Below are 24406 nucleotides of genomic sequence, written 5' to 3' on the forward strand. Positions count from 1 at the left end.
GTGATTACCATTTCGTGTAGGGAAAACGCACAGATGGACATGCACATATATAACATATGCATAACAATGAAGTATAGGAAGTTCATTGTGCTTGTTAGTAGACATCACTTCATACAGTTTCAGCTAAGGGGTATAAAAGAGCTCGTAAGGGGGGGAAGTATGCAAAATTCAAGGTTATTACGCTTTCCCAATGCATAATAATTTAGTTTGTTTTCTAAAAATTCAACTCTATCCTCCGTTGAAGTAATGATTGTCGCTCCTTTTTCATTCTTGTTATTTGAATTCTCTATAAAAAAAAAAAAGTTATGACAACTTATGAATAATTTATAACATTATCAAATAGTTAATATGCGCGTTGCGTAGTTTTTCTCTTGTAAAATAGTAACAACGATGGCTAAGCGTGACACGAGAAAGGAAGGAGAAAGATGTGATGCTTGAAAAATTGAAAAATTTTTAATTTGCTAATAAGACATGGGCCGTTCATTTCCTAGGGCGAAGAGATCCTTTGAATTGGAGGGAAGGCGTACTTAGAACTTTGGAATAAAAATATTTAGCTGACAATAACACACCATTACCTAACTCTCTCCTCATTACATCATAGTCTGAAACTGGTGAAGGAAATTTGATAATTGGAACCTATCCTAGATGAAAGCGATGAGTTCTTTAAACTTTTATCTATGATATATTATATCAGTATTCTATCCAACGCTATTTAGAAAGAAATTTAGTTCAATTCGAACGAATCCTTTTATGCCCACCGTCTGTTTGTGTCGCTAAAAGGGGAAGAGCAAGATGAATATTCCAAGGCACCAATCGATATCGATTTCCCCAAATATCGAATCATATTTTAATATAATTGAAAGCCTTTAAAAGGTTTACGGACTTTTTTTAAAAGATTCAGCAGTTTTTGTGGCCATGTATGATGGGCAAGTTTTTACATAAAACACGCCCTCTCTCAAGTTGGCATCAAATTTTAAATTTTATGCAATCTTGAAGCTTCAAGGCTTTCAGCATCAGACAACAGGACGGATTTCCTCTAAATCGCTAATATATGCAAATTCTGATAAATATTTGTAAATATGGCAAACTGAATGGAACAATTAGTGCATGCACCCATGTCTTCAATGTGGTAGGTTTAATATACCTTTGATTAAAGTGGAAAAAAAACAAAAAAACAAAAAACAACAACTGTGATATTAAGAACAACTTTTGACATAACCTAGAAAAATATTTTGCAAACTTATTACGGTCTTAATATATTAATTTCAGGATTGTTATGGCTCTGCTGTGCACCATAATGTCGCTCCAATTCAAGATGATACACAAAACTATATTGTACTGAATGGTTTTCAAAACTCAACTCATACCCAAATCGAGTTCTCTAGGGAAATTGAAACATGTGATCCTTACGATTTGCCATTAGGGGTAAGTAACAAAAGTAATTTTATTTCAATTTGTGATTTTCATAATGTGAAGAATATCTTTTCTGGAATCTGCGATAAATAATGAGTTAATAGTGCATTTTTTCGAGTTTCATAAAAGCCATAATATCATCACAATTAAGTCCTGAAAAATAATACGTACATATGTATATATATATATATATATACATACACATTTATATAAAACAATCTTTAAATATTTTCCTTTTGAAAAATTCCAAAAACTCTTTACCGTGCGCAGTCTGTATATATTCATAGTTATGACGATCCAATTCTTTATAAAATTTTTGAAGTGGCCAATGTCCAAGCATTGTTGCTACACATATTGGTGGAGTTAAAGTAAGCTGATTGAATTCCTTATAAGTGCACCAACGTAATAGTTCGTATACTAACTCCCGATTGTTAGCATAAGTGGCCAAGGTTAAGGCATTTTGTCCTGTATTTTGAATGCAAAATCTGAACACAAATTTTAAAAAGAGAATACGATTTATTCATTACCACAATAATTTGCCGCCTTGACATCAGCTCCGGAACGCAACAAAATTAATGCCGCTTCCAATCTACCCAAATAACAGGCTTTTAGTAGAGCGGTATTACCGTAAAAGTCTTTTCTTTCACGTTCTTCTTGCCTATTGCAGACTTTACGCAAAGCAAGCAAATCGTTCTGACCTACGCATGCTAGGGCTTAACAATGAAAGATTTTTTTATTTTTTTTATTAAATATATTACAAAAAATATATATGCACCAGTTAATCCGGCCATTTTTGCAAAATTTTTTTAAAATTATTATTAAAGATGAAGATATCGCACTTAATATTAACCTCAAAATTATAACGGTACTTTTCTTTGCTTTGAGTAAAAGAGTTGCTGACGTCTCCGAAATATAGAAATGTGAGGTATTTGTGATCGTAACAATGTAAACTTTTAAGCATCACGTCTACGGGATAGTTAAAAAAAATGAATAGATTTCCATGTGATTTAAAGTATGTCTGAAAAGATTTTTTTAGGAATATGCATCGGCTGGTGCATAAAATAAAATTCCGAATAGATTTAGACCTATGGCTTCGCTCATTCCTTCGACTGTTCTGTCCATCGCGTAGTCAATTAATCAGTATATTCCTAATTGACGTGAATAAACTATATTTAAGAATGAGGGGAATCAACAATCTTGTTGTAAGTATAAGTAATAACTTCCAGTCTTAGATAGACTTAGGAATTTAAAACTTCTGGCAGAGAGAACTATAGGCAAAAAGTAGAACAGAAAAGTTAATTTTCAACCTATAAAACATATTGAGATAGCGCTAAAAAGCCACTGTTATATAAAGAGACCAAGCCCCAGGCCCACAAGTATCAAAATATTTTTATACATCAAACAAAATTTATTTTTAAATCATTTTTAATCCGCTTAAGTGGCCAAGTGAGCCAAGGCTCTCGATTAACAATTTCAATGGTCGCGGGTTCAAATCTCAAGTACAAGTTAGAGTTTACAATGAAACTGTTAACGTTAGTTGCTGATACTTTCAGAGTTTGGTCTTCGAATTTCTTTCTGTGAGTAAAAAATTAATAATAATAATAATAATAAATCATTTTAAGATGAAAGTAGCTCTCCAGACGTTTGAGTATAAATTTCGGGCTGAAAGACTCTACGGTAACCATTACAATTGAGAAATAACTTCCTGAGATGGAAGCAGATTGTCCACTGAGTTTTTTTTTCCTTGATATGTTAAAAAAATTTGTATAGTTTACGTGATGGCTTGCTATGAAATGTTTGTTAACAATGTGGACTCTTAAGTATATATGATTTGGGGGCATCGAGTCGTAACAACTTGGATGTTCGGTTCAAACTTATTTATATGTACGTAAAAATTCGAAGACGGATAATGAGATGAATACATTTTACATAAAAGTAAAATTTCATCTAAATAATACTTTCAACCGGAGCAAGCATCTTTATTATCTTTCCTTTAATCCGTAGCCTTCAGATCTACAAAGAATATGAGTTCTTCTACCGAAACATCCGTTTGTAATTGCCAGCGTACATTACTTCCAGAACTCAATTTAAGAAATGCATCCAATCCCCTTTTGAATATGTATTCACCGATAAGAAATTAGAAAAGCGGTGAATAAATAAACATGTGACTGAAACAAGTAGCAAAATGCTCTACATCTTATGGTGAAAGTGCATATAAAATTTCGCCATTTCTCTCGAACTTGCTTAGTCGTTTATATTGATCAAAGTTATATAGTAAAGCAATTTTTTTTTAATTTCAATTTCAAGAGTGATACCTTAAAAGTTTTATGGTCTTTCGGTGATACCGATCCCACACATGGCAATCTAAAGGGTCATGGCAAAAATCGTGGTCACAAATCATTACATTTAATGGGGCCTATGTTTCATAAAAGTCATATCTTGTCAGCGGCCAGCAGGCATAACCAGGAAATTCACAAGTGGGATGTAACCGTTCAAAATGTAAGTATTTATCGAAGTTAGTTACCCTACATGGAATTAACGTATCCATCCATTTTCTTCTTACTAAATTCTAGGTATCTATACAATCCACCATGGATACCTTATATTGGTGTAAAATCTTACAAGCTCCCACTTTAGTGGAAAAACATCACATTATCGGCTACGAAGCCTTACTGTCACGCAATGGGTACGTTACAAAGTAAATTGACATATTTTCTATATAATTCATATGTAATACGCACTCATGTGTACGCTTGTTAAACAATAGAAGTGTACATGTCATATGTCTTCACCATTAACTTGAGCGAATCCGCTGTTTTCTCGTTAAGAAATAATTCATTAATCTGCAACGTGCACGCACAGGCAACATCTTCTCCATTGCTTCTACGTCTTGTACTATGGCAAACTTAAATCTATGTCCAAAAAATACATTTTTATACCCATCACCGAAGGATGTGTAATATATTCATTTTCTTAAATAGTTTGAAACGCCGAGAATGAAGCACCAGAGATCCTACGAACAATATACAGTCTTGGTCGACATCAAAGTGTAAAACGATTTAAGCAGGTCCGTCTGTCCGCCTGTGTAATGTCTGTTGTAACTATTCTCTTGGCCGCAAAAATGAAGCTATGAACTTCATATTTAGCAGAAACAGTCGAAGTTCTTGCGAAAATGGGGTAAATAGGTCGAAGGGCACGCTCGAACATCTCCGTTTATCAAAGGGAAGGAAAGGGAAAGGAGGTTTTTTGTTCATTACTCCTAAACTCTAGGAGATAAACAGGGAAAAATTTGATTGTGTGTTCTAAGGGCGATGGGGTGGCACCTGTACAAAATTTGCAAAAGTTGACCACGCCTACCCATTACTATAATCTATCAAAATTTATTTTTTTCCAATGCCTTTATAAAGCGTAGAAACAACTACTACAACGGCTAGTTTCAAATTTGAAATGCACCTAAATATGTCCGTCAGCTTTTTAGTATCTATGCCTACAAAATTTTCAAAAGATGTTGTTTTAAGTCACAACACTTCCAAAGATCATCCAAATGTGTCCGTCTGTCCATCTGTCTGTCTGTTCAACTGTGTAGTACTTGTGGTAGACATTTTCCCATTAGCGAAAATGAAGATATCGCCTACAAATTTGCAAAAGTATTTGCTGGTGACTTAACTTTGTCCAAGGGCATGCCTGATACGTCCATATGCCTATGCGGCAAAAACTTTTATTTTGAAAGTAGAAACGTCGAGCCACGCAAACTTCATATTCTTTTGCTCCTTTTATCTTTTTTAGGATAACAGTGACGGGTATAAAAGATTCGGTCCTAATCGAACATAATTTTCTTACTTGTTGTATTTGTTCATAAGTATAAACGCATTTATCAAACAAACTAAACAAATAGTAGGGTTGTAGGGTTTCCTAAAGCATTAAAGCACATGCCTGCGCACGTTTAACTACAAATTCGTCAACGAATTCCTTTTGTATTAATCCATAATCATCATGTGATAATAAATTCAAATATTTCTTTAAAAATAAAGAATGAAATATAGCATAAAAACAAAATAAATATATTTTTCAGGCCGAATTCTCAACCTCTCGTTCATCACATGACTCTATTCGAGTGTTCTACGAAATCATACCCAGGCTCGGATCCGGCTTCATGGAATGTCTGGGTGCGAAGTAGCGGTGCTGTTTGTAATAGCAATTTATTAACACCACGTGATTGGGACGCTTGCATTACGCCGGTTGCCGTATGGTCTATTGGTTCTACAGGTAAACAAATTTTAGAATTTTATATATATATATATATATATATGTATCTATACATTGTAACATTGTTTTTAATATGGCCAACCGCTCCGAGTACGTTACCTATTTTTACAAGACGGTAATGGTCACAAAGAGATTATTAAGAAAGCCAAAGGCATAGGTAGGCGGAGCCGCAGCCTAGTCGATGTGTTATGCCTTTACTGACTGAACGCTCACTGTAGGTATGGCGAAAAAACACTCTACCCGCTCTTCAGTACTAAACCGGCGAACACTTTAAAAAGACTTAACAAATTCCATACTCTATGCTAATCGATATGGAATCGAATGATTTTTCCAAGTTTGTAGAATATACTTAGAATTTTTCATAGGCTGTCTATTGTAGTTTACGAGTGATGATTCAACGTTTTCAATTTCCATTGCACCGTGCAGGCGTGTGTTGTGACCGACATTGAATACCAACTTGGGTGCAAGAACTTATTACATTGTCATATTTGAAGGGTGCATAACCGACTTTACGCAGACCGACATGCCTACATCTATTCAGAATGTAGTGGTGATCACGAGTGTTGCAAACGTTTTGAGAAGTTTAATACACCGTCATCCTTCGGAGATGAGTGTAATGAAAAACAGAGCGAACCTACAACAAATTTTTATTTCTTAAATTAAGGGGAACAATCGGACACTCTTGGCATGAATTATTCGAAATTGTGTAACGGCTATGTCTGGAATATCGTCCCAGTCTAAACCGGGGACTTTACTCTTTTCCACAGCTGCATTTAAGTGCCACTTGAAGAGCATCGGAGGTTGTGGAAACGGACGCACGTGTTATTGCTGAGCTAGCAAGTATATATGGAGAGAGGAGGGCGATACAATTTTTATCCCACGGACACTCGACAGACGGTTACATCTAAAAGATATACACGTGCTTTACGCTTATAGGAATAGGAATCCCTAATGCAAATCATGCATCGAAGCAGACCATAGGTAGGATGTAGAATTCACATTTAGTAGAAACATTGCATGTTTCTGCACGCAGGTTGGTATTGATAATGGACCGGAACTGCGCAGTGGAGCGCAAACTGAACACATGTCCGCTTTTTTTATAAAAGTTATAGGGCTGAACTTTTCCACATTTACTTTGCGAGACTCTCTGCCTTTTACGTGCAAAAACAGAAAAAAAATGGCCTTGCCCACACAAAGTAATAAATTTATTTTTTCTTACCCTTTTGAGGGTTTATGCTTATTTATGAGAAGGTGAACAAGGCAAAGACGTTTAAAACTATTTTGTACATTCCTCCAATGAAGGTATATTATCTGCCGATATATTATCTACAGCGACATGGTGGATTAATTTTTTGTTAATAATACTGGCGATATGGGTATCAAATAAAAGGGTTTAGAGAATAGAATGCAAATAGCTAAGTGTGTTAGTTCCAAATTAAATACCGGGAACGTCACGACCTAGTAAACTAATTTTTTCATTACAATACTGTTGATATGGGTATGACATGGGCGTAGCTAAGTATGTTAATTCTAAATTAGTTGTGGTAAGCGCACTCTACTCCCTACGTGCAAGAATGAAAACATCTGCCATGCCCACATAAAGTTACGAATGATAAAATTTTGTTTTTCTCACCTTTTTGAGGTTTTTTGCTTATCTATAATAATGCAAGACAGAATGAAGATATAGTATCGGCCTAAGAATGGGTTAATTTTAGAATAAATATGGTAGACACCGCGATGAATTTTTTCTTAATAATACTGGCGATATGGGTGTCAAATAAAAGAACTTGGAGAGTAGAACGCGAAAAATGTAATGGTGGGTATGCGACTTTCTTACTTGTTCTAATCTAACTTTGATGGCAAAATATCCAACATATTTATGTTGCCTTTGCTTATCTATCGGCCGTTAACTGAATTTAAAGATAAAAACTTTAACATTAGCAATGTACCGGCACTTCAGTAAACGAAACGTTTCACAATATGAACGTTATACTCAAGTCGCTGCTTTCACTACTACGAAAATACAGACATACACAACCCTTTTTATTTATTCATTATCTTAACTGCTGGCGATTAACGAATAACTTAGCTTAATGCCATTTTATTGACACACATAATTGCTGTATATGCAATAGAAACTGAAGACCTTGCAAACGTTAGATAAGAGAAAATGAGAAGCTTACGGAAACATTTTAATCAATAATTTTTTATTATTAAAATAATTAATCTAATTAATTATGTATACTTATGTATATGCAAAATATAATATATGTAATAAATAATTAATTATAATATATGTGGTTGTTTGGTCCATTTTTACTAAAAAAGAAAAAAAAGATCCATTTTCCATTTTCCATGTAATCCTTCTACCGCTACATTCATCAAAGCAATTCTAAATATTCCCTTTGCTTGCCATAAACGACTATAACGAATATAAATATCTACATGAAAATATTTGATCAAATGTCTTTCCAGGGCAATTTCTACCACAACATGTTGGTATTCCAGTGGGCGGAAAAGCTGGCGCCAAATATTATATGTTGGAAATTCATTATGACAACCCTCACGGTCAACAGGGTAAATAATACGCTCTTCTTTTCTTGGCGGCAAATAAATAACTTATTCGATTTTGTGTGTGTATGTATGTATATAGCTTTCGATCATTCTGGCTTCCGGATACACTATAGTAAGCATTTACGTAAAAATGACGCAGGAATAATGATATCAGGTGTATCCATTTCGGATACACAACTAATACCGCCGGGTCAGAAATTATATCGTAATGTTGGCATATGTGGACCATCATGCTCGAATGTGGTAATGCCAACTATGCGTTATAAATCGTGATGAAAATTGCAAACAAATTTTGTTTTTTTTTTTTTTGTAGATGTTTCCCGAGACAGGTATAAAAATTATTTCAGGTATTTTACACTCACATCGTGCGGGCCGTAAAATGACACTGAGGCATGTCAGGGACGGTAAGGAATTGCCACGCATTATAGAGGATGACAATTACGATTATAATTATCAGCAAGTAAGGCAATTGGAAAACGAGACTGTTGTTATGCCTGGTGATTATATAATAACGGATTGCGCTTACGAGGTAAATTTCAGTTTGCATCTCGTTTTAATCTTCAAATATTGTTACATCTTAATTTTTCAAAATGATGGCGCGAGCGACTAACCGCCCTTATGCACTTTATCGATTTATACTTCATGGTGACATAACCTCATATTTAATTAATTACCAATTCATAGAGAAATCTGTTGTGCTGCTAATGCTGCGCAATTATTTAAAACACTTCTTTTTGATACGAGTGTTAGGTAAACTATATACATATATATATAATACAGAAGCATTGATTGAAAGTCCTGCAAATGATTCTAAAGGCATTTGTATTTGTTAATAATTGCTGTGAACGTCATTACGATGCAATTTGCTTAACAGGAATTCGAGCTCACGATATTGTTAATTAAATTTATGTGTGTGTCCCATAAGTTTTTTTCTTCTATTTTTACTGCGAAATCATTGGAGCATATTCGATCCCCATTTAAATGATTATGTACCGTTCGCCTCGGAACGTTAATGGCATCCACTATCTCGCGCACACGCTATCACGAATTTTCAGCGGGCATAGTGTTGATGACGTCCTCGCATTCGTCGTTGTTGGGCGGCCGCTGCGGTCTACTGTACCACTACCCTCAACCGTGAAAATCTCCTCTGCAGAGTCCTTCGCGTACAACTACACTTTTTTAATGCAATGAAGCATAACATGCCGCAAATGCTTCTTCTGGCCGTCCATATTGAGCGGCGTAGAAAATTTTAAAAGCGTGTTTGCCACCAACGGAACGTACTTTGAAAGAGCTGTGAGACAACTAAAACCGATGCCATCAACGAACAATAGTTTGACCAGCACGCTTGCAAACATAGCCGTCTTGAGGTCATACATAGCGAGGCGGGGAAAAGAGTAATGGACGCCCGTATTGAACAAAAGGCATAGAGGAGATATTTTTTGTTTCGACTTTCCAACGTGCTTAATTGGATAACGAAGCAAATTAGTGGGCAGAGGCAAGGAATAGTGAAAACAAACATTTCTTTTGCAAAAAAACTCGTGAAGAAGATTTCGCTTAATAAAGCGCCATCTAAGATCTTGCCATCTATACAATAACATGGGAAAGAATTCTTCTGTACATTGATAAAGGCCCAACTTTCCACGAGATAACTTCTTCGCCTTCATTAATATTTTGAAAACTAATAAGGCTATGAGTGTTACTTCTTACCACTTGTCAGATTTTTTATTCTAGAAGAAATCCCACTTTCTTTTACGTGGCAGTTAGGAGCGGTAGATAATGATTTGTCATACTTTAATTTATTTTCCTTTCAGACTTCTAATCGTAAGCGCCCAACATTTGGAGGTTATTCCACCAAACAGGAAATGTGTTTATCATTTCTCACATATTACCCACGTATTGATTTGGCTGGTTGCTATAGCATGACTCCGGTTCGTGAATTCTTCGAAACTTTTGGTGTTTATCAATTTTATTCACTGAATATGACTGATGTGGAAAACCTTTTTCTTTATAACGGCGACATTTTGGATTATATACCTAACACGATTTATGCTAAAACGAAAAAAAATCGCAGTAATCTTACCGAAGAGGACGTGCTATATGAAGATTCTTTATTAAGTTAGTTAAATGTTAATCTTATTCGTAAAAAAAATATACTTAATTTACTTATTTTTTAGATAAATTAATTATATCGGATCCTGTGGAATTTCATGATCGCACTTTTTTGTCACATTTAAATCTGTTGCCTTGGACTGAACCTTTATTTACAAAACGTGTGGAATATAGCATGATTAACGGGAAACATATGACATTTTGCCGCGTGGCTAATGATGGCGTGTCCATAGTAAGTTCGAATAGGGAAAGTTAAACAAGTAACACATCAAATCTTTTATAATTTCAGCCATCTGAGATTATACGTTATCCCAATTTCACCGCCTTTGTAAAGCCACCTAGTCCATGCCCATACCATATGCTTATGGACAGCCCTCCTTTAATCTCCACCGCCTCAAGGATAGGTTCTCTCACTTTACTAATGTTATTTACACTATTTTAAGTAAGCAACTAAAACCTTCGATCAAATTATGTAAATACGAAACTTTTAAAAGTATTAATTTATTGAGAAAACATTTTTAAAATTAAATTTTTTTTTTTTTTTTATTCCACTTTTAATGTCTTAATTATTTTAGAAGCAATTTCACGAATTTTTGTGTACATATTCCAAATTTAGTTATAAATGTTAACTCTCTTTCCAAAAAGTCACAATTACATTGAACTCATAGCACTTATGATCAAATATTATTTATGTAAACTTAGTTTTAATTTCATAGAAGAAAAATACACTTTTCGATCCAAAGATTTAGTTGATAAGCTTAGTAATTTAAAAATAACGTTAAAAAGATTATAAATAAATTATCAAAAAAGTTGCGAGTTAAGCAATAAGAAATCTGTCTTTCATTAAGAGCTGCGCCTAAGATCTGAACTGAGGTGATAATAGAACAACATCTATTGCAAATGGAGCTTACCAACAACATTTAACATAATTTACATCTAACTAATATGAGTTAAAAGATTCTCTGGGAATGACTATCAATACATTTTTAACATTACAGTCAGTTATAGTACCACGAATTCAAAAATAAACAAAATTATACAACACATCTAGGTATAGTGGGCATCACAATGGACCTAGGATAACATATTATTACATTATAACAGCATGCAAAGGATTGCATACGGGTTGCTATAAAAAAGTGCATTTCTATGTTGTTTAATATAACGTCCGCCTGGCACAGTAAATACCAGAACTTTATACGCTTCCTTGCATTTGCAACTGGATCATTTCCTCCTCGACTCTACATATTATGTCTACCACCTAACTCATTAATTACAAATTGGCGGAAATAAAAATATAAACATAAAAAGTAATGACTGATTCAAGCACCACCTAAATCGCTACTGTTGGCCCAAACCGAAGATTACATAGAATATTCGCGTAGCGGCAAAGTCATTAAAGGAATGGAAAAACCAAAAGCTCGTAGTATATATGAGGAGGATATTTATCTTAGTAATATATAAACTGGGATTATCTGGGAAAAATGAAAATCTCATATTAATTCTTTCCACATATTCATACAAGTGCTTGAAATATAATATATATAATCTTGTATATATAAATGTATAAAAAATATGCATTCATCTCCCCTTGTACGTCTCCTGAATAGTTTTATACAATTTTTATAGGCGTGGCATTCGATTTTCCCCCATTTTGAAAAATTTGATATTAATTCTTTCCATATATTCATACAAGTGCTTGAAATATAATATATAATCTTGTATATATAAATGTATAAAAAATATGCATTCATCTCCCCTTGTACGTCTCCTGAATAGTTTTATACAATTTTTCAACTATAATGCCAGTTTCTTGCTTATGCCAAACATTTGCTTTCCTTTGATATATGGCTAAAACGTAGGCAAATATGTCTGCTCAACAAAATCATCATATATAGAGAACTTTGGTCAATTTTTGGTCAATGGCACAAAAACGAAAAGAAAAACTACTCAATCAGAAGTTGTCTTTAGGGAAGAAAAAGATCCTTTGGATAAACATTCCCCCGTTCAGTGAATTCTTCGTTGCATATATAGTTTAACACTTTCCCAATTATTGTTAAATAGTCTCCGGCTTGTAAAAGACCTTCATTATCTAACATATTCAAATTTTCCTTTCACCAAACTCTTGTATTAACACTATCTGCTAACTTTCTTATCAAATCATTGCCAGCCCGATATTAGCAGTAAATATACGTACACTCATTCACATGTTTCTCTAGGACTTGACTGAAAAAATGCCTGAAATATTGGTTGCTTAAAAAAGTATTAAATTAGGTTTTATTAAATGTTTGTTGAATCGTTTAGTTATAATTAAATAATTTAGTCCATTATATTCATTGTATACGAAATATTATAAAAAGACATAGAAGAAAGTTTAACTTATTTAATTATTTAATAAAGCTTAGATATAATTCTTTAGTTCTTTAGCAAAAGTATTAAATTCTTTACTACTTTCCTTAAACACCATGACGTGGATAGTTAAATGTGCGTTTGTGTGCTGAAAATAATCAGCCGTCATTAAGAAAAAAGTGACATTTTTAACAAAATAACAATTTTGCCGAAAAGCGAATTATATCTAATAAAATAAACCATGAAATTGCCATAAATTATATTTTGGTTGTGTCAAGAAACAAGTTAAATCAATAATAATAATCTGCGAAATAATAGAAGCTACTTTGGAATTTGGAATCTTACCTGCGAGTCTCTGAGCCTTTACAGAAGAGGGGAGCGACATTTTGTGTATAGGTGGCATTAAAAGTATTTAAAGGCCATTGCAAATAAGGCTGACCCTTAAAGAAGAAGCGACCAACCATGAAATAGTTATCAGTCAAATTTGTTTTGTAGAATTCCAATATTAGACGAAGAAGAGTGACGCGTGCTCATATTCCTGCAACCTTCCTTTTTTTTTGTTTCGTTCTTTTTTTTTTTTTTTTGTATTTAAGAATAAAAAGTTAAAATAATTTGCTATAAAATTCATAAATAGAAAAATATGATGAATGAAGAAATCGCGTCGTCATCATCAACAAGTAGTAGTGGAGTCAAAAAAATTTTCCTACGTCTATCACAAGTAAGCATTTCATGTGCAATTCTAATGTATTTGAATATTAACCTACACTTTATTTACAGATTTATCAAAGCACATTAGATCGCTCTACACCGCATACTAAACTACGTTGGATTGGTGCTGGCATTTTGCTGCTACTTTTTCTATTACGCATATTTGTTTACCATGGCTGGTATATAGTATGCTATGCGGTGGGCATTTATCATTTGAATCTATTCATTGCATTTTTAACACCAAAAATTGATCCCGAATTCGACCCATACGCAAATGACGGTAAATATGTTAAAAATATGCTCTAATTAACTTAAGGGCTGCTTGTATGCGGTCGATTTTAGGGTTGCAAAAGAAATTGAGCGGTGGAGGGGGAGGGCGGAAACAAAGACGGACTGAAGACTCAATGCAGAAAAAATAAAACTTAGTTTCGATGAGAAACTATTTGTTATTGATTTTATATTTTATTTATATGAGCTTTTCTGACTTCCAAAATACATTGAAACAAAAATTAAAGAAAAGCTTTTTTGCTGCTATAGACTAGTATTAAAATCACTTTTTGTACGTTACAAATTTGTTCAGTTTATAAATATGATTGCGATAGGCAAATATTATGGAGCTTCATAAGGGCGATCTTTATAATTGAATTGTATTGCTTGCTTCTTTTATTAGACGATGGTCCAAACTTGCCGATGCGTAGCAATGAAGAATTTCGACCATTTATACGCCGCTTGCCGGAATTCAAATTTTGGCTCTCAATTGTGAAAAGTACGCTGATAGGACTAGTTTGCACATTTTTTGATTGCTTTAATGTGCCTGTTTTTTGGCCCATACTGGTTATGTATTTTATAACATTATTCTGCATAACTATGAAGAGACAAATAAAGGTATGAAGACACCATTGCTGCCATGACATTACATATAAAGTAATATACATTTTCTACTTAAAGCATATGATCAAATATAAGTATCTACCGTTTACTCGTAATAAGCCACGTTATCAGCGTGTAAATGATCCCCAAACAACGGCAAATTCAAAGTGACAATTAGCCGCACAGACATTGCCAACAACCGCAACAACAACACTAGCAAACGACAAAATTGAAGTCTCAACCTCAGCAATAACAACAGCAAAGACTTCGGAATTGACTACAGCACCAACAGCAACAACGACAGCAGTAGGATTACTATCGGCGGGCTCAGTTATAGCTACTCATGTAGCCAAACCTTCGCAAATTGTAATAATCGATGATGAATAGATAGTGAAAAAAACAGAGTATCAACCTCTAAGCTTGTGTATGGGAAAGATAAAATAATCGGAATGAATTTAAATATACTGTTTTTTTTGTTTCAGTGCTATAAAAAGTTTTCAGCCATTTCCAAACAAACGCCTGTTAGTTGCTTTATTGAAACCTACATTTTTTCAGGCGGCCTCATTACTTTTGTTTTGCGTGTAGTCTTTTTTTTCTTTAGTTATAACAAGAGCGTAACAAAGAAGACGAACATGATTTTGTCGCGGCAATGTTTGTGCACCAAATATATTTGTATAAAAATTTGATTTTCTCTCTGTAGATAAATGAAGAGAATCTGCTTATATAGGAATAACAATTTATGTCATAATCTGTCCTTTTCGTTTAATTTTAATTTAAATGAGTTCGTAATCCTTACAATCCATTTGAAAAACTATTAATTACGCATTATTTGTTTTAATATTTAAGTAAGTGTGCTTTACAAAAAAGTAATTTTTGTAAAAAATTTTTTCCTTTAAAAAGCTTTCTTTTTTCTTCTGTATTTTCAAAAACAAAAACAAAAAAAAAAGAATAAAAGGTAAACGAGTTAAAAAATATATATATATATTTATTAATTTTATTTCCAAAAAAAAAAACCACAAATTTTTTTTTTTTAATTTTGTTTAAAAAAAAAAGCATTATTTTTAATTTTTGTTTCCACTCACTAGATACATTCGCTTTTAGTTATTTAATTTAATTTACTTTTTAATTGTTTTTTTTAAGTTTTCTTTTAAGCTTATATATAGATATATATATATATATATACATAATTTTTTATAACCAACTCTCAGGAATAGTTGTTAACTTGGTTTGCGCTCTTTATATAAAGTAAATGTGCAGAGATGTATTTCTGCATTTTCCCTTGCACCTTGTACCTGTTGGGCAAAGAGTTAATTAGCTGATCGATGATCTTCATTTATCGTCCACGATTTAGATTTTGGAGCGGAAATAATTCCTATATAATAGATTTAAAATTGACATAAAAAATTGGAAGCCGATAAAGAAAATGTGGCGTTCAACACAACAAAGTTTTTTTTGCGAGTGTTTCGCAGTCTTACCTAAGTTTCCAATGCGGTAGTGATCACGAACAAGATTGCCCCGTCTCTCATTAACAAGGTTTAAGGTTCATTGCCATTTTAGTTGTAAACGTCGAAGTTATAAAACCTGAGTAAACAGAATTTCAACAATTATGTATACACTCTTGATCAAATGTGAAGGATGATGATGAAACCGGCAGTAAACAATAGCGAAAAAAAATGTCCACAATACCGCGAAAAGCATTACACGAGTTCAGTCAAAAATATTCAAAATTCAAGGTATCCATGTAGACTACTGAAATTGAAGACCTTTAGGAAATTTCGATCAAAATCCGGTAACAATGTTTATTTGATCCATAAAATGGCGCGATATGAAGATCAATTTGGGCATTGCAGCTTTAGTTAATTAAGACGATCTTTTCAGTCATCCAGGTGATGCAATCAAAAGTGGTATGTCGTTGTTCATTTGTTTTAGTTTTGGTTTACTTTCCATATTTTTAATTCAAATTTAATTATCTTTTGCGCTCTTTTTTTCCCCTTCTTCTTACCTTTCCTATCCGTTCGTTTCTCTATCTAACCTCACTTCTATAAGGTTGCGCTGTTTGGAAACATGTTAAAAAAATGAAGGAGTTGTTCATTAATAAATCAGTCATTTCTACTAAATAAATCCCCCTTTCGTTATGATTTGTAGGGAAATTGGATAAAAATTCAGAACATATCCTGTTTATCAATAATTGCAGAGTGTTTTGTAATTTTAAAGGCGTGATCTGTTACATCTAGGACTATACCTTGGTTTGGTAAACTATTACCAGTAGTGCATAGAAACGTTCGAGATACCCCTTTCTCTCTCGAACTTGATCGGCTATCAACTAGGAACAAAAAGTATTGGATTCCCATTTATAATTCGTAAGCATTCTATATCGCTCAATCACGGAATGGTGTTTTAATTATAAAAATTCTTAAACTAATGAATATATTAATGAATACGCAATCTTGTTCTTAGTGTGTGTTACAAGTGTTATAGCAAACCCCTTATAAAATATTTTTCTTATTAATAAATTTTTGGCTTCAGCTTTATAAGGAAACGAAATACTAAAAAGCACAAGAAAATTATAACCGATCGTAACCGAATCTATTATACCCATCATTGTTTGTTCTAAGGAAAGCAAAAAGATAAAAAAAGTCAATTTTCATGCTCTATAATATGAAGTGGACGCGGCTGATTTTTTTCTATTTTCAAAATAAAAAAAAAAAGTTTTTGTCACATAGGCGTGTGGTCGTTGCAGTCATGTCCTTGAAAAAATTTAAATCGCTTTCAAATACTTTTGCAAATTTGCATAAACACTAAAAAGTTGCGCAGATGGACAGCCGGACATGTTTAGGTGCACTCCAAATTTGAAACTGGCGAAGAATTTGTATATTTTACGGACTTTTTGAAGCTTGTTTCTGCGCCTTATAGACGCATTGATAAAAAAAATTCAATTTTGATACACTATAATATTGGGTGGGCGTGGTCAATTTTTTTCCATTTTTGTACACAGATGCTACAGCATCGTCCATAGAATATGCGTTCAACTTTTCTATAGTTCATGAGTAGTGAGCAAAAAAACCATTTTTAAATCCTTTTGAAAAACAGAGGTGTTCTCAGTTTACGTGATGCTGTGGGCGTGTCCTTCGTCCGATTTTTTCTTGAATCGATTTAAAATTGGATGCTGGTCAAGAATATATACAATTTGTGGTGTCTCTAATGCTTCCTTCTGAACGTTGCAGACGTTTTAACAAAATGAATATACCACCCATTCTGCGGTCACGGGTATTAAAATAACACTAGTCACTGTCTTGATTAATCTTTGAAATAAATGCGAGTTAATTGATTATAAACTAAACCATAAATAGTAGTCATAAACGAGAGACACTAAGGTTTTTGAAAAATCAGTTCTCATTCGAAAGTATTTCAAAGCCCCTTGCACAAGTGTTCCAAAACATTTCCAAAAAACATTGTCACCCGTTTATCAAACCGTTCCAGGGGTGGGACTGCTTTTGTGCGTCAGGTAGAAACCGCAAAAAAAAAAAACTTCATAAATAGCTATGAAAAATGGTTTTTCATAGCGTATTAAAGAAGCACCCCGTTATGCCTTGGGGAGGAGAAGGAATGTATAAAAAAAAGTTTCTTAGAAAATATGTCTTCGCTTTACGAAATAGTGAGGTCGAATGTATCTTCCATCAAACAAAATTAATGATTAAATTACACAAGGAAACGTTTTCGAAAAGATCATTTCAATATGCTTCCTCTCTCTTTCCCTCTCTCTCTCTTTTCTTCTCTATCTGTATACATATTCATTCACCTCATAAAAAAAGTTCTAGAAAACAAATCGCTTAAAAAGGAAATAAATCGCATAAAATAGAGCGCTCAAGTGAGCGCACATAGAATAATACCGCACAAGAACAGGGTCAACCGCACTTTTATAAAGTGTAATAAATATGAATTTTGCCGAATTCTAGATCCCTATCTGCTACAGACTACAATCGTTAAATACAAAGCTTCAATAAGTTTATCATTCCGCTTAAAGTCAAGTTAAAGATCATGATTAATAAGCGTAACAAAAGGAAGTAAGAAAATTAAATCAAGAGATGAAATGTTGCTCGGTACATGCCATCTCAAATTCATCGACTGTAATTTCAAAAAAAGTGATTTAATAAACGTAAATGTTGGCCGACTTGATCTATTTTTATACTAATTTTTATCCCCTATAGAGTTTTAATTTCAGTGTATCGTGTGTTATAAGTGGATTGGTGCAAAGGAATCAAGGTAATATAATCCGCATTTTTGAATGTTTTGCGTCAATCTATATACCGAGCTCCAGGTATCTCCTATAACTTGGACAATTATCGTCGACGAAGCTGTGTATATGGCTGTGTAATGAGTTTTGCAACAATTGATAACAAACGCGCAGGCGGAGGTGCTTAAATCTACTCAGAATCTTACCCTGGGTTCTCGAAATCGTATTTCTGGATGTTGAAAAAATAAATCAATTCATACATGTGTTGATGTTAGAGAGTGAAAAGACCCACTTCCTTTTCGGAATCCGACATTTTTCATATTATCAAAAAATATTCATCATCGGCTTTCGCATTCCTACAATTTTTCAATATTTTTATACCTATCAACGAAAAATGAGAGGTATATTCATTTTGTCAAAACGTTTGCAACGCCCAGAAAGAAACATCAGAGATCCCACAAAGTATGTATACTCGTGATCAGCATCGAATTCTAAATCGATTTAGTCATGTCCGTCCGTCTGTCTGTCCGTGTAATGTTTGTTGTAAACATTGTCCTGGCCGCAAAAATGAAGCTACAAATTTGCCAGAAACATTGGAAGTTCTTGCACGCAAATTGGTATTGAAAACGGTCGAAGGACACACCCACAGCCCAAGCGAACTAGTTATTAGAAATTGGTTTTTTGCTCATTGCTCATAAACTATAGCAGATAAATGTACAACAGTTTGAACATATATTGTATGGGTGATGTTGTATTAGCTATATAAAAATGGAAATAATTGGCCACGCCTATCCAATGTATATAGTGTATAAAAAGGTCATTTTGTTTCAAGTTTCAGTGCAGAAAAATTTCCGTAAAGTATATAAATTCTTGGCCTACACATGTCCGTCTGGCTGTCTGTGCAACTATGCAGTATGTGCGGTAAACATTTTCCCGTTGAAATCGCTTACAAATTTGCAAAAAAAAAAAAATTGAAAGTGACCTAAACTTTCCCAAAGATACGCCTATGACACAAAAACTTTAATTTTGAAAATAGGAGACATCAGTCGCGCCCACTTTGAGATCTTTTACTTTCTTTGCGTTATCTAGGACAACAGTGATGGGTATAAGAGATTCGGTTACGACCAAATACCATTTTCTTATTAATACAATTTCAATTTTTAAGCGCCAAACAAACAAACATAGTTGAATCGACCAGAGTCTATCTAATCTACTCTAATCTATTAATTTTCAAATAATTTGCCTCTCTAATAACACGCATTAGTTATAAAAAGTGTGACTAGCTGTGAATAGCTTTCAGTTAATCGACAGTTGGTTTCTCTTTGAGCGAGTACATGTTTAGATTATTAAAGCGCATTAAAAAAAAACTCACCATTCCTTTAATAACATTTGGAATTAAATACTTCCTTATCGCCCTTATTGAGCTCATTTTCCAGTTTATCTTCAATTTCTCTTATATTAAACGATATTAACTGTATAAATCAATTGTATTAGTATTAGACAAACCGAAGGGCGAGATAGAGATGAGAACAATCGGCAGTAAACAGTAACAGGCATAGTTCCTCTCTCTATAATAAAAGTGAACTATTATAGCATAACGTTATGACAATAAGTGAAAACAATGAGCTCTGATTATGCAGAAGCATAGAAAACATAGTTAAATAAAGATGAAAGGAGTTCAAAAGTCTGCTTTGTGCATGTGTTTATGATATTTACTCAACCATTTGTTGCACCAGAAAATCAAGTAATGAACGTGCAAGTCAAAGTTTAGTGCAAAAACAGATTCAAACAGTGAAGACAGTGAAGAAATTGGAAAATTTGTTAATCTTAGGATTAGTATAAAACAAGAATTAAAACAGAGGCAAAAATTTTAGATTCGATGATAAAATCATGGAGAACGCAGTTAATAGTAGAATTAAAAAAGATTGCTTAGGAAATGAAATAGATAGGGGTAAGCAAGCTGAAATGAAATTAAAAAGAAAAATTATATATATTTATCGGTTTCTTTTTTTTTTTTTTTTTTTTCTTCAGGATATAATAATGCACTTAATAATGATCAAACAATGGACGTTGTGCGTCATAAATTGGAGCTATTTCAAGCAATTATTTTAAAAGATGTACAAAAACATGTTAAGAATTGCTTAGACGAGGTCATGCAAGAACTTCGACAACAACATGTGCAAAGTCAGGAGTTTGCCAATTTTGCCCAAGCAGAACATCAACAGAAAACCGGTATTTGGACAAATCGCCAGATGGGAACAATAGCAGCAGCAACCACTAACACTAGTAAAGAAAATCCAGTAGTTGATCATAACAACAAAGACAAACAACATATACAAGAGACAATAAACAATGTCGGCAAAACAATACGTCATTTACCTGATAAGATATTTACGACACGTGAATCATATTTAACTGCTTTGCTGAAGGTTGACCATATGAAAACGATTTATCATATATTTTACGCAATATTTACAGTTTTTCTCTTGAATACCATAGTGCAGGATTATTTGGCGAAGGGCAGGTTAGTAAACAAAATAAGAAAATTATATTCGGCAGATGCCGACTTTTGCATACCCACCACCAACTAAACGCTTGGTTCACTTAGCAAGAAATTGGGTTTCTTTCGAAACGTTCACCATAATTAAATTATAACTAATACACTTTATCGCATTCTCCTCTCCAACTCCTCTCATTTGATATCTATAACGAAGAAAACATTTATTCACTAAGTCGTGGCGCCTATTACAACTAATTTAGAATGAACATAATTAGCTTCTCGCATGTGATGCCCATATCAACGGTATTGTAATGAAAAAACTAGTTCACTACGTCCTGACGTCCGAGATATTTTATTTGGAACTAACACACTTATTTGTTCGCATTCTACTCTCCAACTCCTTTTATTTGACACCCCTATCGCTAGTATTATTAAGAAAAAAATTAATCCACCTGGTCGTAGTGGACTTAACCCAGTTTTAGGCAGATAATATGTCTTGTTCGCCTTATGATAAATCGGGATAAAGCCTAGAAAAGGTGAAAAAAATAAAATTTCATCACTTGTTACTTTATGTGGGCGTGGCGGATGTTTTCCATTTGTGGACGTAACGAGTAGAGTGGCTCGTAAAGTGGATCTGAAAAATATTAGTCTTCTAACTTTTATAATTTTCGTGTAATGAGCAAAAAACCATAAATTTTTATTTAGAAAAGCGCTTCACGCTTCACTGCGGACTTATGCTCTCATCAAATTGACCAATTTGTAATACCAACCTGCGTGCAAAGTCTTCCAATATTTCTGCCGAATTTAAAGTTGATCGCCTTATTTTAACGAGAGGAGAGTGTCAACAACACACACCATACTTACGGATAGACTTGTCTTAATCAATTCAGAATTTCATGCTGGTCATATATAGATATTTTTCAGAGTCTCTGAAACTTCCTTTTTAGTGTTACATATATTATGAAAAAAAAAAAAACAAAGCACACAAAAAAAAATGATTATACCCCCAAGCTTCAATGCCTTCTCTATCAAGCCAAAATGTTAAGAGTCATTAACCGCTATCCGATGACTTGAAAATTTAAACAATGAAACATTCGTAATTGATAACGGACGCGAAAGTACATTTTTGGTAAACACTTCAGTGGTGGGTATAAAAACCACTTTCTGAGAGTTAGAGTAAGAAAGCAGTTTTTACTTCATCTTTATGCATTTTTTAGTTTCAAAATCGGTTCGGATACTTTTCGTACATCGTTCGCCAAGATTCAATATGTGCTATTGGTGTGGCTGCTGCAGCATGTATTTGTTTTTGGAATTTACTATGCTTGCCGTTTGTGGGCTTCGTGGAGGGAGATATTACAACCGCAAAGTAAATATCTCTATAGAGAGCCTGTAGATAATTGATTTATTCGTTTATATTATATCCTTTTTCAGGCTTTACCGGTAAGCTGTGGTCTTGCGCCTGTCTAACCCTGTACGCGCTAAGTCAATTTTCATTTTTAATTATCGCTTGTTTTCTAAATTTTAAACTGGATTTACCTTTTGCATCGGGAATTGTCTTGCAATTGGAAACGATACGTCTGCTAATGAAAATGCACGCGTTTGTGCGCACTAATATTCCGCGCGTACTCCACGGCAAAGTCAAGACGGACGATCAGTTAACACAACATGCCATAGCCATAGCTTTCCCATCCTTTAGTTGGTACTTGTATTTTCTGTTTGCTCCCACTCTAGTCTATCGCGATTTTTATCCTCGTTCGTCGCGCATTCGATGGAAATTTGCTTTGTCCCGTTTCATGGAAGTTGTCGCAATAGCTTTCCTATACAGTTACATTTGTGAATGCTACATTGTACCCAACTTTAGTGATTTCGGTAAACATTCTTTCAACATTTCATTTATAACGGTTAAGTTATTTGCTTCACTTATGCCTTTCACGATGATCCTCTTAACCGGCTTCTATATGATCTTACATGCTTGGCATAATTTCACTGCTGAATTGTTACGCTTTGGCGATCGAATGTTTTACAAGGATTGGTGGACTGCTTCCAATTACGATACCTATTATCGCAAATGGAACGTAATAGTCCATGATTGGCTATACGAATATATCTATAAAGACTTTTACATCTATGTATTTAAGGGTTCGAAATTTTTATCATCACTCGTCGTTTTTTGGATATCAGCTCTATTTCATGATATACCGTTATGTTTCAGTTTGCATTTATTCTTTCCCGCCATATGCATATTCTTGGGCCTACTTGGAGTACTTTTAGTATTCATTACTCGTTTAGCACCGAAGAATTTCGGTAATTTTGCTTTATGGTTTAGCTTAATAGTGGGTAATGGAGCACTAGTTGCCGCCTATTGCACAGAATATTACGCCCGATTTAATTGCCCAAAATTGATTGAAAATTGGTGGAATCATTTACTTCCTCATATGTGGTATTGTTATCATAATAATAATATTTGAAAGCTAACTATGGAGTAATGTCCGAAACACAATACGAAAAATAAATAATTTTAAGCAATTGTTTATTAAATTAAATTTAATTAATGAAGTTTGTAATAAAATTGTTAAATACTTTCTAAATTAAGAGAAATTAGTTTTTGTGAGTACAAGTTGAGTTTAAAGAACGATGTCAAGACATCTTTGTTAAGAATTACATCAAGAAGAAGAAGCATTTAAAACTTTAAGCAGAAATGAATGAATGTTAGCTTGATAACTTATTGTAATTTGGCTAAAAAAAAAGAGGTCTCCAATAGGAATAATAACCGATCAATCCCCGATCTATTACATCTTGAACGCATTATTGCGGTTTCAATTCCTAGGGTACAGTAAGTACAACTAACACAGGAAAAAAATGAACAAGAAAAAGTGATATTAGATTTAGGCTCTGACTCGTTTACCAATTACCATCAGCAGAAATTCCATGCCCACGGTCAGACCTATCAATGTGCAGGTCTATTATCGTTAAAACCTAAAACCCACAGCTTCTTCTTGGGGATGGATGAACCTTTGACTCTGTTCAAGTGATTTTCGGAATTGAAGCAAAGATTTTGTTTGGGAAAAATGTAAGATTCACCTTAATTTTGAAGACACGAGTTCAGGGAAAAAGAAAATTTATTAAGTTTTCTTGTAATCTTTATCGGTTTTACGGGCGGACATTGACTATTTTCGACCTCATGAAGAAGAAGAAACAAATTTGATCTTCTAGAATATGGGGCGTTCGACACATATATATTTCTAATAACTATTTGGCAAATGAGCTATGTGTCTCATAGATGTCAAGAACAGGTGCGAGTTTAACTCTACCACGGTATCTTTCCAAAATTGTATTAGTTATAAGGTCTTCGCCTCTACGATAGGAAAGAAAAAAAGCAGAAA

The 24406-nt window shown here is 33.7% G+C and overlaps 4 protein-coding genes across 4 annotated transcripts in view; 3 read left to right on the forward strand and 1 right to left on the reverse strand.

Annotated features, from left to right (window-relative positions):
* Positions 1 to 10954, forward strand: part of LOC119641376 (MOXD1 homolog 1) — a 19959-nt gene extending 9005 nt beyond the window's left edge. Inside the window, exons 2-11 of the mRNA XM_038039985.1 lie at positions 1270 to 1425; positions 3721 to 3912; positions 3987 to 4099; positions 5486 to 5679; positions 8155 to 8256; positions 8333 to 8496; positions 8567 to 8782; positions 10065 to 10368; positions 10428 to 10594; positions 10652 to 10954. Of these exons, the coding sequence (XP_037895913.1) occupies positions 1270 to 1425; positions 3721 to 3912; positions 3987 to 4099; positions 5486 to 5679; positions 8155 to 8256; positions 8333 to 8496; positions 8567 to 8782; positions 10065 to 10368; positions 10428 to 10594; positions 10652 to 10804 (1761 nt within the window). The 3' untranslated portion in view covers positions 10805 to 10954. The remainder of the gene's footprint in view (positions 1 to 1269; positions 1426 to 3720; positions 3913 to 3986; positions 4100 to 5485; positions 5680 to 8154; positions 8257 to 8332; positions 8497 to 8566; positions 8783 to 10064; positions 10369 to 10427; positions 10595 to 10651) is intronic.
* LOC119641377 (DNA replication inhibitor plutonium) lies at positions 1407 to 2276 on the reverse strand. Its single transcript, XM_038039986.1, has 4 exons — positions 2189 to 2276; positions 1941 to 2126; positions 1675 to 1878; positions 1407 to 1566 (listed from the first exon to the last, which is right to left on the reverse strand). The coding sequence occupies exons 1-4, from the start codon at positions 2202 to 2204 to the stop codon at positions 1511 to 1513; spliced, it is 462 nt and encodes a 153-aa protein (XP_037895914.1). The 5' UTR covers positions 2205 to 2276; the 3' UTR covers positions 1407 to 1510.
* A 1772-nt stretch (positions 10955 to 12726) lies between the features above and the next one.
* LOC119641373 (protein RER1) lies at positions 12727 to 15155 on the forward strand. The gene is made up of 4 exons (XM_038039981.1): positions 12727 to 13429; positions 13489 to 13699; positions 14090 to 14304; positions 14368 to 15155. The coding sequence occupies exons 1-4, from the start codon at positions 13352 to 13354 to the stop codon at positions 14458 to 14460; spliced, it is 597 nt and encodes a 198-aa protein (XP_037895909.1). The 5' UTR covers positions 12727 to 13351; the 3' UTR covers positions 14461 to 15155.
* Positions 15156 to 19684: 4529 nt separating this feature from the next.
* LOC119641400 (sterol O-acyltransferase 1) lies at positions 19685 to 23995 on the forward strand. Its single transcript, XM_038040039.1, has 4 exons — positions 19685 to 20474; positions 20555 to 21047; positions 22241 to 22389; positions 22455 to 23995. The coding sequence occupies exons 1-4, from the start codon at positions 20414 to 20416 to the stop codon at positions 23489 to 23491; spliced, it is 1740 nt and encodes a 579-aa protein (XP_037895967.1). The 5' UTR covers positions 19685 to 20413; the 3' UTR covers positions 23492 to 23995.
* Positions 23996 to 24406: the final 411 nt, after the last annotated feature.

This window comes from Glossina fuscipes, unplaced genomic scaffold, assembly GCF_014805625.2.
Source record: "Glossina fuscipes isolate IAEA_lab_2018 unplaced genomic scaffold, Yale_Gfus_2 148, whole genome shotgun sequence".
Taxonomy (NCBI): domain Eukaryota; kingdom Metazoa; phylum Arthropoda; class Insecta; order Diptera; family Glossinidae; genus Glossina; species Glossina fuscipes.